This window comes from Diachasmimorpha longicaudata, chromosome 5 (assembly GCF_034640455.1).
Source record: "Diachasmimorpha longicaudata isolate KC_UGA_2023 chromosome 5, iyDiaLong2, whole genome shotgun sequence".
NCBI lineage: Eukaryota > Metazoa > Arthropoda > Insecta > Hymenoptera > Braconidae > Diachasmimorpha > Diachasmimorpha longicaudata.
The window spans coordinates 579,625-592,500 of NC_087229.1; the positions used below are offsets into that span (position 1 = coordinate 579,625).

General features: G+C 38.4%; 3 protein-coding genes and 1 long non-coding RNA gene across 5 annotated transcripts in view; 3 read left to right on the forward strand and 1 right to left on the reverse strand.

The window, feature by feature from the left end:
* Window positions 1-8: 8 nt before the first annotated feature.
* On the forward strand, window positions 9-6,395 carry LOC135162698 (splicing factor 1-like). Of its 2 annotated transcripts, none has more exons than XM_064121449.1 (8): window positions 9-469; window positions 781-930; window positions 1,974-2,049; window positions 2,990-3,142; window positions 3,324-3,430; window positions 3,561-3,727; window positions 3,899-4,329; window positions 4,780-6,395. In XM_064121449.1, exons 1-8 carry the CDS (start codon window positions 286-288, stop codon window positions 5,348-5,350), a joined length of 1,839 nt encoding a protein of 612 aa, XP_063977519.1. In that variant the 5' UTR covers window positions 9-285; the 3' UTR covers window positions 5,351-6,395. The 2 variants fall into 2 exon arrangements, with proteins under 2 accessions (XP_063977519.1, XP_063977520.1); XM_064121450.1 differs by having other exon boundaries at window positions 4,783-6,395.
* Window positions 6,396-7,633: 1,238 nt separating this feature from the next.
* Window positions 7,634-9,439, forward strand: LOC135162701 (actin, clone 205-like). The gene is made up of 3 exons (XM_064121453.1): window positions 7,634-7,789; window positions 8,063-8,824; window positions 8,910-9,439. Exons 2-3 carry the CDS (start codon window positions 8,084-8,086, stop codon window positions 9,297-9,299), a joined length of 1,131 nt encoding a protein of 376 aa, XP_063977523.1. The 5' UTR covers window positions 7,634-7,789; window positions 8,063-8,083; the 3' UTR covers window positions 9,300-9,439.
* Window positions 9,440-9,538: 99 nt separating this feature from the next.
* The window catches only part of LOC135162704 (uncharacterized), a 6,431-nt gene continuing 3,093 nt past the window's right edge, over window positions 9,539-12,876 (reverse strand). The window contains exon 2 of the long non-coding RNA XR_010298999.1: window positions 9,539-12,876. This exon is cut by the window's right edge and continues 329 nt beyond it. This is a non-coding gene — a long non-coding RNA (uncharacterized LOC135162704).
* Window positions 12,444-12,876, forward strand: part of LOC135162700 (actin, clone 205-like) — a 2,619-nt gene continuing 2,186 nt past the window's right edge. Inside the window, exon 1 of the mRNA XM_064121452.1 lies at window positions 12,444-12,582. The gene's annotated coding sequence lies outside the window, so the exon portion shown is untranslated. The remainder of the gene's footprint in view (window positions 12,583-12,876) is intronic.

Sequence of the window (12,876 nt, forward strand, 5' to 3'; positions counted from 1 at the left end):
CTAAAAAAATTAGTCATTCGCTTGCTGTCGTCCATGATAACGTCGCAGTCGTCGCACTCGTTCTGTTTGCCTCTGCTCTCGGCGATTTTTACGTTGTTTCATTTTCCTCCGGTCTGATAATTTATCAAAAAATCCCTGGGCCACTGAATTAATTACTCCTCCCCCTTCAATCACATCGGTGAGCCATTTCAGTCGTGTGTGTGTTGACTACGTGGTGTGTGAGTTGGAGTTCACCTCGAGGCTTGTCCCCCTCTCCCAAGTGTTAATGGCCACCAAATATTCGTTATGAATCAATCTCGCAATTTTACGTCGCTATTGAACCCAAGTTATTTGCAAAATGCCCAGAATTCAACGGCTAGTGCAGCTGCAGCTGCTGCAGCAGCCGCTGCTGCAGTTTCTGCGGCCATTGCAAATGGAACATCGCTGAATGCGAGTTCATTATCAGGAGGAAAAAAACGTGATGTCGATGGTAATTATTCGCCGCATGAATCTCTTGATTTACGATATTTTCTTGTTCTTATGCATTGATTTTTTGGTTATGATTTCCTCCAAGTTTGAACAGTTCACCAGAAATATGAAAACATTTGAGAAATTATTTTCTCGGTTTCATACTTTTGCGGACAAAAACGTAGTGTCGATGGGAATAATTCACCCTGAGAACGCTCCTCATCTTTCTCTTCCTGTTCTTCACATTTTCATTAATTTTTTACCGTATATCCTCACCATTCGATAAAAACATTTGTTTTCAATGGTGTAAAATGCAATTATTTCCTTTCTCAGATGGCAAACAAGACCGAGAATCCCGGGAAGAACGTCGCAAACGTCGCAAGACCCGTTGGGGTGGCAGTGAACATGACAAAACCTTCATCCCCGGAATGCCAACAGTCCTGCCGACAAACCTCACTGCCGAGCAGGAACAAGCATATCTCTGTAAGTAGATTATCATTCATCAAATTAATTCCCCAGCCCCCCGCCATTTTTCTCATTTACCCCAAATGTCAGCCTTAGTACGTAGAAATTATTTCACCCTGCCCATTAGCCCAGATGTACTAGACTAAGTTCTCAAATAAATATCATCTCCAATGTATGTTCCATTGATCAAGGTAATAATCGATGTATACACTGTTAGAAAAAAAAGCATGAAATTTCATGGAAATTCGACTGGTGATTTTCGGGAGACATTTCATTTGGTTTAGAGAAAAAAATCATGAAATTTCAGATTCCACTGAATTTTTGAGTTTTCTTATTCATAACGATTAATATTCAGTAGCACATTAAGATATTAATTCTATGGCTGGGTAATTAAGGTTAACAGTTTGTTTGTCCAATATCGTTGTCAAATTGTACAGGGAAAATGGAATGATCTTAAATTTGCTGATATAAATGATGATAATGAGTCCCTTTTCGTAAACTATCGTGAATAAATGTGAAGAGTCAAATGTGTTTCCATTATTTATTGGAGTGTTCTCCTTGGTAATGAAACGATATTCGAAAATATTGTAAAGCATGAAATTATAATTATGAATGTCATAATTACTCTAATTATTAAAGATGTATCTATTGGACACTGGAACTGCCGACTTGGAATTATCAAAAAATATCGGTTGACAGCCGTGTTAACCATATAATCGTCCTCAGACGTTGGATTTTCAGTGATAATATTTTCGCAAATCTCGGCGAAACTAATGTAACAAAAATTTTGCGAATACATCGCAACAGTTCCGAAAATTTCAGCCAATATTTTTTCAACAGTGTACCTAATTATTTCTGATTTAGTATACAATGGCGATCCTGAGGACATGTGTGGTAAAACAAGTTGCAGAATCATTTGATAATTGAATCAATGATTCTTTCCTACCCCACGTTCTTCAGTTCTCAAAAAAAAACGATTTAGGTTTTAAATATTATAATGAATATCTGCAATTGTCTAATTGTTGGGGTTTTGCGCCCCCTCTAACCCGATTGGTTTACAGTTCAGCTGCAAATTGAGGAAATCAGCAGGAAACTGAGGACCGGAGATCTGGGAATACCGCTCAATCCTGAGGAAAGGTTTGAATGAAACTTACGTAACAAAAAAAAACATACATATCCACAAAATGTCTCGAGTATTAAAATGACTTGGGGACACATTCTCACGTGCTTGAGGATTTACCATTCTAAATACAGCAGTATTGATTTTATCTAATCCATCTTTACTCCACAATTCTTTAATTATATTTCATTTTTTATTTAAGCGATAATAAGAAACAATTCTCCGTAGGTTTCAGGCTGTGTATTGAATAAATCAATTGAAAAAAAATTCAATTTTATTCCGGTAAACTAATGAATAATCATTCTAATGAAAATTCGAAACAGGAAGATTACTTTCAGGTGCAACTGAAATGAAAATTAATTAACGTGAAAATTAGTTGAATTTACTTTGCTCCTTGATTAATTAATTTTGTCTCCAATAGGTTGATGAGATAAAGTTTTTTTTTAACAGGAACCTGTTTTTATTGAATTACAAAGTTTATTTATTTAGTGAGTGATTTGTACGGATGAAGATAAATTTAATCACTCTAATGAAGATTTTAATAATCACAGGTGATTTGTAGCAGATGACATCGTACAGAATACTGCCGTTACCAGTGGTTATCTACGATAACTTCATGACAATAATAAATTTTTTTTTGCAATTGAATTACACGAATTCTTCACAGCTAGCCAACTCTCTTTTCATTTGAAGAGTGTCAGATACTGTTAATCGATTAATGTTGGGATTTATCATTTTTGACGAGATTTTAGACACGTCCAACATCAAAATTGTCCTCTTTATGATGCAAACTATTATGGGAATTAAATGAACATATGTCGGTCAATTTTATTCAATCAGAGATATAAAAATCCCTGGATAGAACCGGTTCGCTTCCTATATTTTTTTTTAAAGAGCGAGTAACATCTTTGGAAGGGCTGTTGTCGTGACATTTTTTTTCGTTTATTTTATTTCCAGATCACCGTCACCAGAGCCCATTTATAGCAGTGATGGTAAGCGGCTGAATACCAGGGAATACCGAACTAGGCGTAAATTGGAGGAGGAGAGGCATAATCTTATTCAGAAGATATTAAAGATTAATCCGGACTTCAAACCTCCACCAGATTACAAGTGTGTTGAGAAAATTAAAAATTACATTTTATTTCACTTCATTTTCTTTAATTGAAGTCAATTGAGAGAATAAACATTTCATTTTATTTATTTTGATTGGCGTCAATTTAAGTTAATTGAGAGAATAAAAAATATCATTTTAGGTTATTGTCTTGCGTCACTGATGTAATTTCATTTTTAGGCCTCCGATTATTCGTGTGCATGACAAAGTCATGATACCCCAGGAAGAGCATCCTGATATCAATTTTGTTGGATTACTCATTGGACCCCGTGGAAATACCTTGAAATGTGAGTGAACATTGAAATTTCCTTTTAAAATTGTTTAATTTATTTTTTATTCCTTTATTTACGGTTTTTTTATTCAACAAACCATTTGATTTCATTAAATTCTAACCATGAAGTTATGATATTGTTGTAGCTATGGAGAAAGAAACTGGTGCAAAAATAATAATTCGGGGAAAGGGATCTGTGAAAGAGGGAAAGGTGGGAAGAAAGGATGGACAACCATTGCCTGGTGAGGATGAACCTCTACATGCGTACATCACGGCTAATAATCTGGATGCTGTGAAGAAAGCTGTGGAGAGAGTGAGTAGACACCTTATATCTTCACAATTACTCAATTCTTCAAATTATATCCATTCATTAATTAATGGCGTTGTGTATTTCGCTAATTATAATCTTCCGTGCTTTTGGCAAACCCGAATTCTTATAAATTAGTAATTTATATTATGATCAATTTGGATTTTATTATTTTAGATTCACGAAATAATAAGACAAGGAGTAGAAGTACCAGAAGGACAAAATGACCTTCGACGCAATCAACTCCGTGAATTGGCTCTCCTGAACGGAACTCTACGAGAGAACGATGGGCCCAGATGTACGAATTGTGGTGCTTCAGATCACAAATCCTGGATGTGTCCAGACAAACCAAATGTTACAAATAATATTGTATGCTCAAGTTGTGGGGGAGCTGGCCACATTGCAAGGGATTGTAGATCAAAGCGTCCAGGCCAGGGTGGGCCGGCAGCTGCTGGCATGGGGGCATTGGGTCCCGCTGGTGACAAGGCCAAAATCGATGAGGAATACATGTCCCTGATGGCTGAACTTGGCGAGGGGCCGCCACCTGATCGATCCAAATCGGGACAACGAGCTAATGCCAATCCCAATTATCCTGGATTATTTGACAAGTAAAAGAGCTAATTTTTATTTATTTTTAAAATTTACTTTTAAAAACAGTCAGTGGAATTAATTTTCAACCAGCGTCGTCGAAGTCATTTTACAGAAATGAATACGTCTTGTATTTTGTTGGAAAATGTGATTATTTTCATATTTTCAAAGAAGTAAAGTTCATTTAACTATTATCACCGACAAAATAAGATAATTTCAATAAAATTCAACTTAACGCAAGAAAGAATTTTAACATTAATCATTTTTTAGGTGACCATTATGCCATGAAATTCTCAAATTTTTCACATACCTTTGGTTAGATCTAGTCTAAAAAATCAATTAATTCACTGAATGAAGGAATTCCGAAATTAAATAATTTTATTCATAAATAAGCAGATTATTCAAAATCAATTCATCACAAAATCATAAAAATGAGCAGAGCTTTATCGATAATTTTCTTTGTGTTTCAGTAGGCAACAAGCTCCTCGAGCTCTGATGGCATCCCCAGCCCATCCACCCCCTCAGCTGATGCAAACAGCCCCAATGATGCCTCCCCCGGGTATGGCGCCCCCTCCCTGGACCCAACCAGACCCCAACACTATGAATGGGATGAATATGCAGTGGCAGCAGCCACCGGTGAGCATGCCTCCACCCCCAGGTGTTATGCAACCACCACCACCACCACCAGGCTCCCAGCCAAGCCAACCTAGCATTCCTCCCTTGATGCCATGGATGAGTGGAAACAATCAACCACCACCACCTGGCCAGATGCCCCCAACTCAAATCCCACCACCAGGAATGGGGATTCCACCCTGGCAACAACCCCAGCAGAATGCCATGAGGCCCCCACCACCTGGTACAGCACCACCACCACCAGGATATCCAGCCTGGCAGCCACAACACATGGGGGGATGGCCACCAGCTGCTCCTGTGCCACCACCTCCCCAACAGTGTCAACCCCCAGCACCCCCTGGTATCGATCTAAACTCGTTACCAACACTTCTGGCTCAACCTCCACCACCTCCTCCTCCCACCAGTTAGTTTGGGCAGATTTGCGGATTGTAAACGAGGATATGAGAGGACGTGAGAAAATTAGATGAGTGAATTTTGGTGTTTAGTTTTTGGGGGATAGCTGGAGATTGATGAGAAAAATAACTCTTTTCTGTCGGAAACTTTTCTGTGGAGAATTTTAAGAACTATAAAAAAATGCCTGAATGATAATTTTGATATCTCTTGTAGATTTTAAGATATTCAAGCGAAACTAAACGTTTTTTCGGACGTTATTAATTGAAGAAACTAAATTGAGATTTAGTTTTGCAGATATATTTTAAAATTGATGAGAGAGCGGTTTTTTTCTGTAAATTATTAGTGACAAAGTTAAACAATTATAAACTACATCTGAATAATAATTTGGATGCCTCCTACTTCTTCGGAGAAATTGTCTAAAAACTAAAGTACCAAAGTTAAATCTGAATAGAAAATCTTCAATTTTTTTGTAGCTCTCAAAATTTTCTGACAAAAATCCATCGTCACAATTGAAAATATTCACATGGAAAGCATGAATTCAACGTGCAAATGATTTAGGTTATCCTACATTCAGCAATTCAAAAAGTCTTTCACAATGAAACCAGAATAATCATTCGGTTTTTATCTATCAAATTATCAATTACAAATTCTTCATACCTGTAGACCCTCGGCTACAATTAATTTGGGTTAGCAGCACAATTTATTTAGTTATTCCTCACGATATCGGCACTAGATTTACGTACAATATCTAGAAATTATGTCCTCTAAGATTTTCTTTTTCCCCTGTATATCTGATACACGAAGGGACTCGATTTTACGATAATTATGTGTATAGATTAATTATCCTTTGCTACATTCATTGACTTGACCGTTGAACACTCGGAATATTGAAAACTAATGTAATTCATGCATTTTTGGTTTTTTTCTCCATCCGTTAATCGCCCTAACTGATGGTATTTTAATTAGGAATGTGTTAATCACGTTCGGAGTCATTATATTACCTCAGAAATGTGGCGATTATCCTGTGGAAATTGTACACAATAAAATTGAGTTGAATTGAGCCTGAGAGTTGTCATTAAGTTTGTTGAAGTGATACTGAAGGCTCCAAGCACACTTGGTATCACAGACGTCAAAAATAATCACGTCAGTCCCCCCCACTTCCTTCATCCGCTATTTTGCACCTTAAAAAATTTCACACCAAATATGCAGTGGGAGGAGCTATAATAAAATCACCGTCGCTATACAACGAGGATTATTCATAAATTTCAGTGATTATCTGATTGAATTCTCTAGTGGTTTTATATTTCTGTAGTTCATTTAGTATTTTTAGATGTCCCGAGAAACATCAGTTGCCCCTGATCTACGAAATTGCTGAGAATTAAGTTAATTTTCAATATTTTTAAATTAAATATGAAGAATGCAATGTGTGTTATAAATTATGAGGAATGGTTACGTATTTAGGAAGAAATGCGTGCAATTATCCACTGAATAATTGCATTGTTAGTTTATTGATTGTAATGTCAGCCACGCCCTTCGATTTCATTCTTTATGTAATATTTTAATTAATTATTAATTATACATTTTCAACCTTAAAGAAAGAAGCATTAAAAAAACATTGTTTAGCCGACATTTTTTAGATAAAAACTAATGTGAATAATTGAAAATTTGTAATGACCTATGTTGAGCAATTACGAAATATTTAATAAAAGAATGAAAGGTAATATCGGTTGAAAGATCGAATTGTTATTTTATGTATTAAACTCTCATCCTCATCCTTGAATTTGATTTAATTACAAAATCAATTAAATGAAGGTGATTAATTTATATGAATAACTATTCAATTATTTTTCATTTGAGCTAATCCAACTGTTAAATTCACTGTTCTGTCAAGCTTCTTGGAAGAAATTCAATGACACAAAGAGTTAAAAAACGAATGAAAATTCATTGATTGGGATAAATATGGATTAATGAAAATATGAAATGAAATTGTTGTATATTTTCAAATTTCATTTTTAGTCTGTAATTAAATTTTTTAAGGGACATTTAAACGAATCAGAAGCTGTCGGGGTTGAGCAAGACTGAAGAATTTCGGTGAAAAAATTGTTTTGTCGCGCTTTTCATGTAGAAAGATTCATTATAGCGGATGGGCGTCGGTGGCTGAGAGGGCAATGTAGACAGGGCCGTCCAAAGACGGTCTGAGAAATGTTTACACAGGCGAATGGCGCGTAAGTTGGCTGTGTCCAAATGTACTAATATTTTTGAGCTTTTTGCTGGCGAACGGTGGGCGTGGGTTGAAAAGAGCGTAGGCAGTTATGTTGGCCACCCCTGGAGAGTCAGCGTGCCCATCTTCGGTAGCCGTAGCGGACCACTCTAGCTTATATCTACGTGAGCTTTTGCCTCCAGGGTTCAGCCGCATCTGAGACGCGCGATCATTCACAACTCACCTCTTCAACGGTTAGTAGAGATCGTCAAGTTGGGGGAGTTTATATAGAATTGTCTCGCATTCATTTGTATTAAAGATAAATTTGTCTTGTTAATTGTCAATTTGTAAAAACGAGTGTTTTGGAGATAAGTGGATAGTGAAGAAGGAATAATTTGAAAAAGTGGAATTGATATTGTGAACTGAAATTATTTGGATAAAATTTTGTGAATTCAATACTGGGGATATTGGAATTTTTAAAATCGGGGAAATAGAATTCTGTTGTAATTGTTGATTTTCTTTTGCAGAAAATATAAAAATCAATCAACATGTGTGACGACGAGGTTGCCGCTTTGGTTGTGGACAATGGATCCGGTATGTGCAAAGCCGGTTTTGCTGGAGATGACGCACCCCGTGCTGTCTTTCCCAGCATTGTCGGTCGCCCCCGTCATCAGGGAGTGATGGTCGGTATGGGACAGAAGGACTCATATGTAGGAGATGAGGCCCAGAGCAAGAGAGGTATCCTCACCCTGAAATACCCAATTGAGCACGGTATCATCACCAACTGGGATGATATGGAAAAGATCTGGCATCACACTTTCTACAATGAACTCCGTGTTGCCCCCGAGGAACACCCAGTCCTCCTCACAGAGGCTCCCCTCAACCCAAAGGCTAACCGTGAGAAGATGACCCAGATCATGTTCGAAACCTTCAACAGCCCAGCCATGTATGTCGCCATCCAGGCTGTCCTCTCCCTGTACGCCTCAGGTCGTACCACTGGTATTGTCCTCGACTCTGGAGATGGTGTATCCCACACTGTTCCCATCTACGAAGGTTACGCCCTACCCCACGCCATTCTCCGTCTGGACTTGGCTGGTCGTGACTTGACCGACTACCTCATGAAGATCCTCACCGAGAGAGGATACTCCTTCACCACTACAGCTGAGCGTGAAATTGTTCGTGACATCAAGGAGAAACTCTGCTATGTCGCCCTGGACTTTGAACAGGAAATGGCCACCGCCGCCGCCAGCACCTCCCTCGAGAAGAGCTACGAGCTTCCCGACGGACAGGTAAAAATCCCTCTAAATAATGACTAATAGTAACGTCAAAGTTCGCTCTCGAAACCCTCTAACGAAAAATCTAACGAATTTCTAGGTGATCACCATCGGTAACGAGAGGTTCCGTTGCCCCGAGGCTCTCTTCCAGCCATCCTTCTTGGGTATGGAATCCTGCGGTATCCACGAGACCGTCTACAACTCCATCATGAAGTGCGACGTCGACATCCGTAAGGACTTGTACGCCAACAACGTACTCTCCGGTGGTACCACCATGTACCCAGGTATTGCTGACCGCATGCAGAAGGAGATCACCGCCCTCGCTCCCTCAACCATCAAGATCAAGATCATCGCTCCCCCAGAGAGGAAATACTCCGTCTGGATCGGTGGCTCAATCCTCGCCTCCCTCTCCACCTTCCAACAGATGTGGATCTCCAAGCAGGAGTACGACGAGTCCGGCCCTGGCATTGTTCACCGCAAGTGCTTCTAAGCATTGTAATCCTAACAACGAAAAACCCGGATATCGGAGTCCCAAAAGAGGGCACAAACACCGATGCAATCCCAACCGCGTCACCCTCGTCCTCACACATCGTCACTCTATACGTTGCGTTGTCACTCACAACCTGATCATCAAACCGTCGACGATCACAACCAATTCATCCAACACCAGCGTGTCTCCACGCCATCATCCACCCAAGGATTGTCCTCGCTCCTCCCTCCCATCGCGGGCCCTCAACACCGACCTTGACAGGCCGTCGAGGACATCGGCCAACGGGGATGCCATACTCCCCGCTGCAGCGTGATTACCTGACCACCATGACACTTCTCTTCCCCCATCAACTGGATCCCTCAATAAGGAAAACTGAACAGGCAGCCGAGAGACTGAAACCAAGCATTTCGTTCAACCAATGACAAACGAAACGGCCATCCTAGGATCGGTAAGAGGGAAAAAGCCCGGAAATCCAACGATAGAGAGGACCCCGTCATTGGGTATCGCGACGCTCTATTTCTGCAAGGCGCGGAACATCTCGTCCCCGTCGGCCCTCAGCACCCAGCATCATCAAATACCCGAGTTTCTTTTTTATCAGAAAAAAAAGCAAACTCGAACAACAGCTTTGCCCATCCCGACCCCTCCCCACCCCCAATCATCATTCATCAACTATACGCAGTCACCTGACATACGGTTTACCATAATTTTATTTATTTTGTAAATATTATACACGTATTATTGTTATACAAATGTCAATCTATTGTCAAGTAAAATATACATTATCTCATGTCACGATTATATTAATTGAGTCCCGTTACTCATCACCCGATTTATTTCTTTTTAATACCAAATGATCGGTCATGCAATCGTCGAAGACGAGAATAGTAATACATCAGTTAATATTCCCCTGTTCATCGGCTTTTTTGGCAAGATGATATTCACCCCCCACCCCCACCTTCTGACTCTGATATCCAAGACGGAGGCTAAAGTCTAAATTTGATTTCAACTGGGTCATATCTGTTCAAACCAGAGGAGAAGAATCTCTGCCCACGAAAATAGAATTTTTGTTTGGTGATTCAAAGACGAAAAATTCCCTCGAGAGATTCTCCAACTGTTACGAATCACTTTTATGCAATTCACAATTTCCTGGTGATATAGGGGAGGCGTTGGTCCAATGAAATTTTTGAGTATTTCTTGGCTGGCGAGACCGGTGTGACGGATAAATGTGCTGGGGCACTTGATGAATATGACTCAGTATGGCTCGGTAAGACTGACGCCAGTGGAGATAGATCTGCCAAAATAACTATTGTGTTATGTTGTGATGTGCCGCCTACCTCGTGACCTTGCCACTTCAGCTGACGAGCTTATCATGTTAGGAAATGTGTTTTTTGTTTTTAAGTTCGAGGCAGTTTTCAATTTTCTTTGGGGATTTTCAAGGATTTTTTGGTGCTTGAAAATTTCGAAATTTTTTTCAATTTCAAAGGAAGTCAGGAATCTGAATTCATGTTATTCAAGTCTCGTCTTACGCAATTTTCTTTTAACAGTTGTGTATAAGGGAATAAGAATTGTTCGATATCTGATTCGGAGATTATTTATAAAAATAACTGGTATTTTTTAAAATTATCAGTTTTTCTTCAAAAATAAGGAGTTTTTTTCCGGATTTGGGGAGTAAAATTTAAGCATTTAATATCAAGATTCCAATGGAGATGTTTCAGATTTGAATAATACCATTATTGTAATTTTCTGGGGTATTTGTGGAAGAAAAAATCATTTTCATTAAATTTATTTTTCAACTAGTTTTTAAGATATTTAAAGATCTCACTGATGATTGTAATTTTGTTCACTAAAAATGTGATTTTAAAAATTGATTTTTTGCATATATTTTCATCATAAATAATAAAAATAGTGAAGAAAATGGTGGTTTTTGATTGAGAGGAAGCGCGGTTTCAAAATGTGACGACAGTTTGTCGTTCTATAAAATTAAATAGTGACCATTTACCCGTGTTTTTTAAATATAACTCTTCAAACATTATTTAATGAGATATGAATGAAAATTTAGTGTTCCCTAGTTTAGTTTCCAATTTCCAACGCTCACACGAGCGTTAAAATCAAATATCATTAACAATTTAATTTCTCTCATCAAGAATTTTCAAGAACCCCATAATTTTCAACATCGACAAATTCTCGAATGTCTCATAAAATTTCCGTCAAAAAATCGTTACAATCGACGATCTAATGAACAATAAAAATCAATGGCATCATTCGAATAAAAACAGCATTAAAAATCATTTCTATTCCTATGAGCTATTGACATAGCCATCACAAAAGAATTTCTCCGCATTATCGGTAACGAATTAATCAGAACTTCATTATTTTCAGCGATGATTAATGCAACAGGAAAAAATAATAATCTGTCCAGATGGAAAAAACTTGATTCTTCAATGTTTTTTTTTTTCGTATTCTCCGGGTCATCTATTTTTTCACTGGACTAATTCTAATGCCTCCAGAGTATCTCTTCACCCCTTGGAATTTTTTATTTACGTCTCCGCGTGATTTCCCAATCATCTGACACAATTCATTCTCATGGGTTTGATCAACTGTCGATTGATGCGTTTTCATAATAGAATTTTCAGTGCGTTGATGACGCAATAATTAAGATACAAATTTTTATTTTGACGACCGGTTACATATTATTATAAGAATTCATGTCAAATGGATAAAAAAATTAATTAACCTATTTTCGAGATTCAAACGATCTTTAAATCCATAATTTCTCGGTGACGTTTCCTCTGTCTCATAAATTTTCACACAACAATGGTTATAAAAAATTCCAATAGTATTTGGTATGCCAATGACGTAACAATTGAAGAAGCGAATTTTTATTCTGACGATTGGCCAGAGATTATTGCTCTGATTTCATAAATAATTTATTCCGAACTACTGAAACGAATGAATTTAGCAGTTCTTCGAGTCTCAATTAGAGCAATTTATTTATATTTTTTTTGTTTGAATAGATATAATTTCATGGTGAGCCAAGAGTGAAAGCCTGATGATGAAAATTCTTTAATTTTGGGGTAGCGAGAGGAGAAAAAAAGGTGGCGAATCCAGGATAGGGCCGCCTAGTTCGGTGAGGCGTCGCGACGTTCCGCGACTCACGCCTTTTTCGTGCCTGTTGGGGAAGACGTTGTCGTACGGAAATGCGGGGGCGTAGGGACGAGAGCATATATTGGACGTCGGGACGCCGTTCAGGCACAGACGCCACAACACTCTGTCCCGTGCCACGGTACGTACAATTAATATTCCATAATCATATTTCCCACCGACGGTTCGAGTATCGAGTTATTGAAATTTTCATTAACACCGGTGATGATGGAGTGCCTTCACGCGATTTTATTTTCCGGGTGATTTGTTTACAAGAAACTAGAGTCAGTGATGAAGTCAGTGATCAATTAGAAATTTAATTGGAAGAAAAAGAAATGATTTTGGCCGAGTCTGTGTTCGGAATGATTTTTCATTTTTTTTCTTTTAGTTTTTTTCCGGGGGTAATTAGTCTGTTGAGGGCGTGTAATATGGAAAT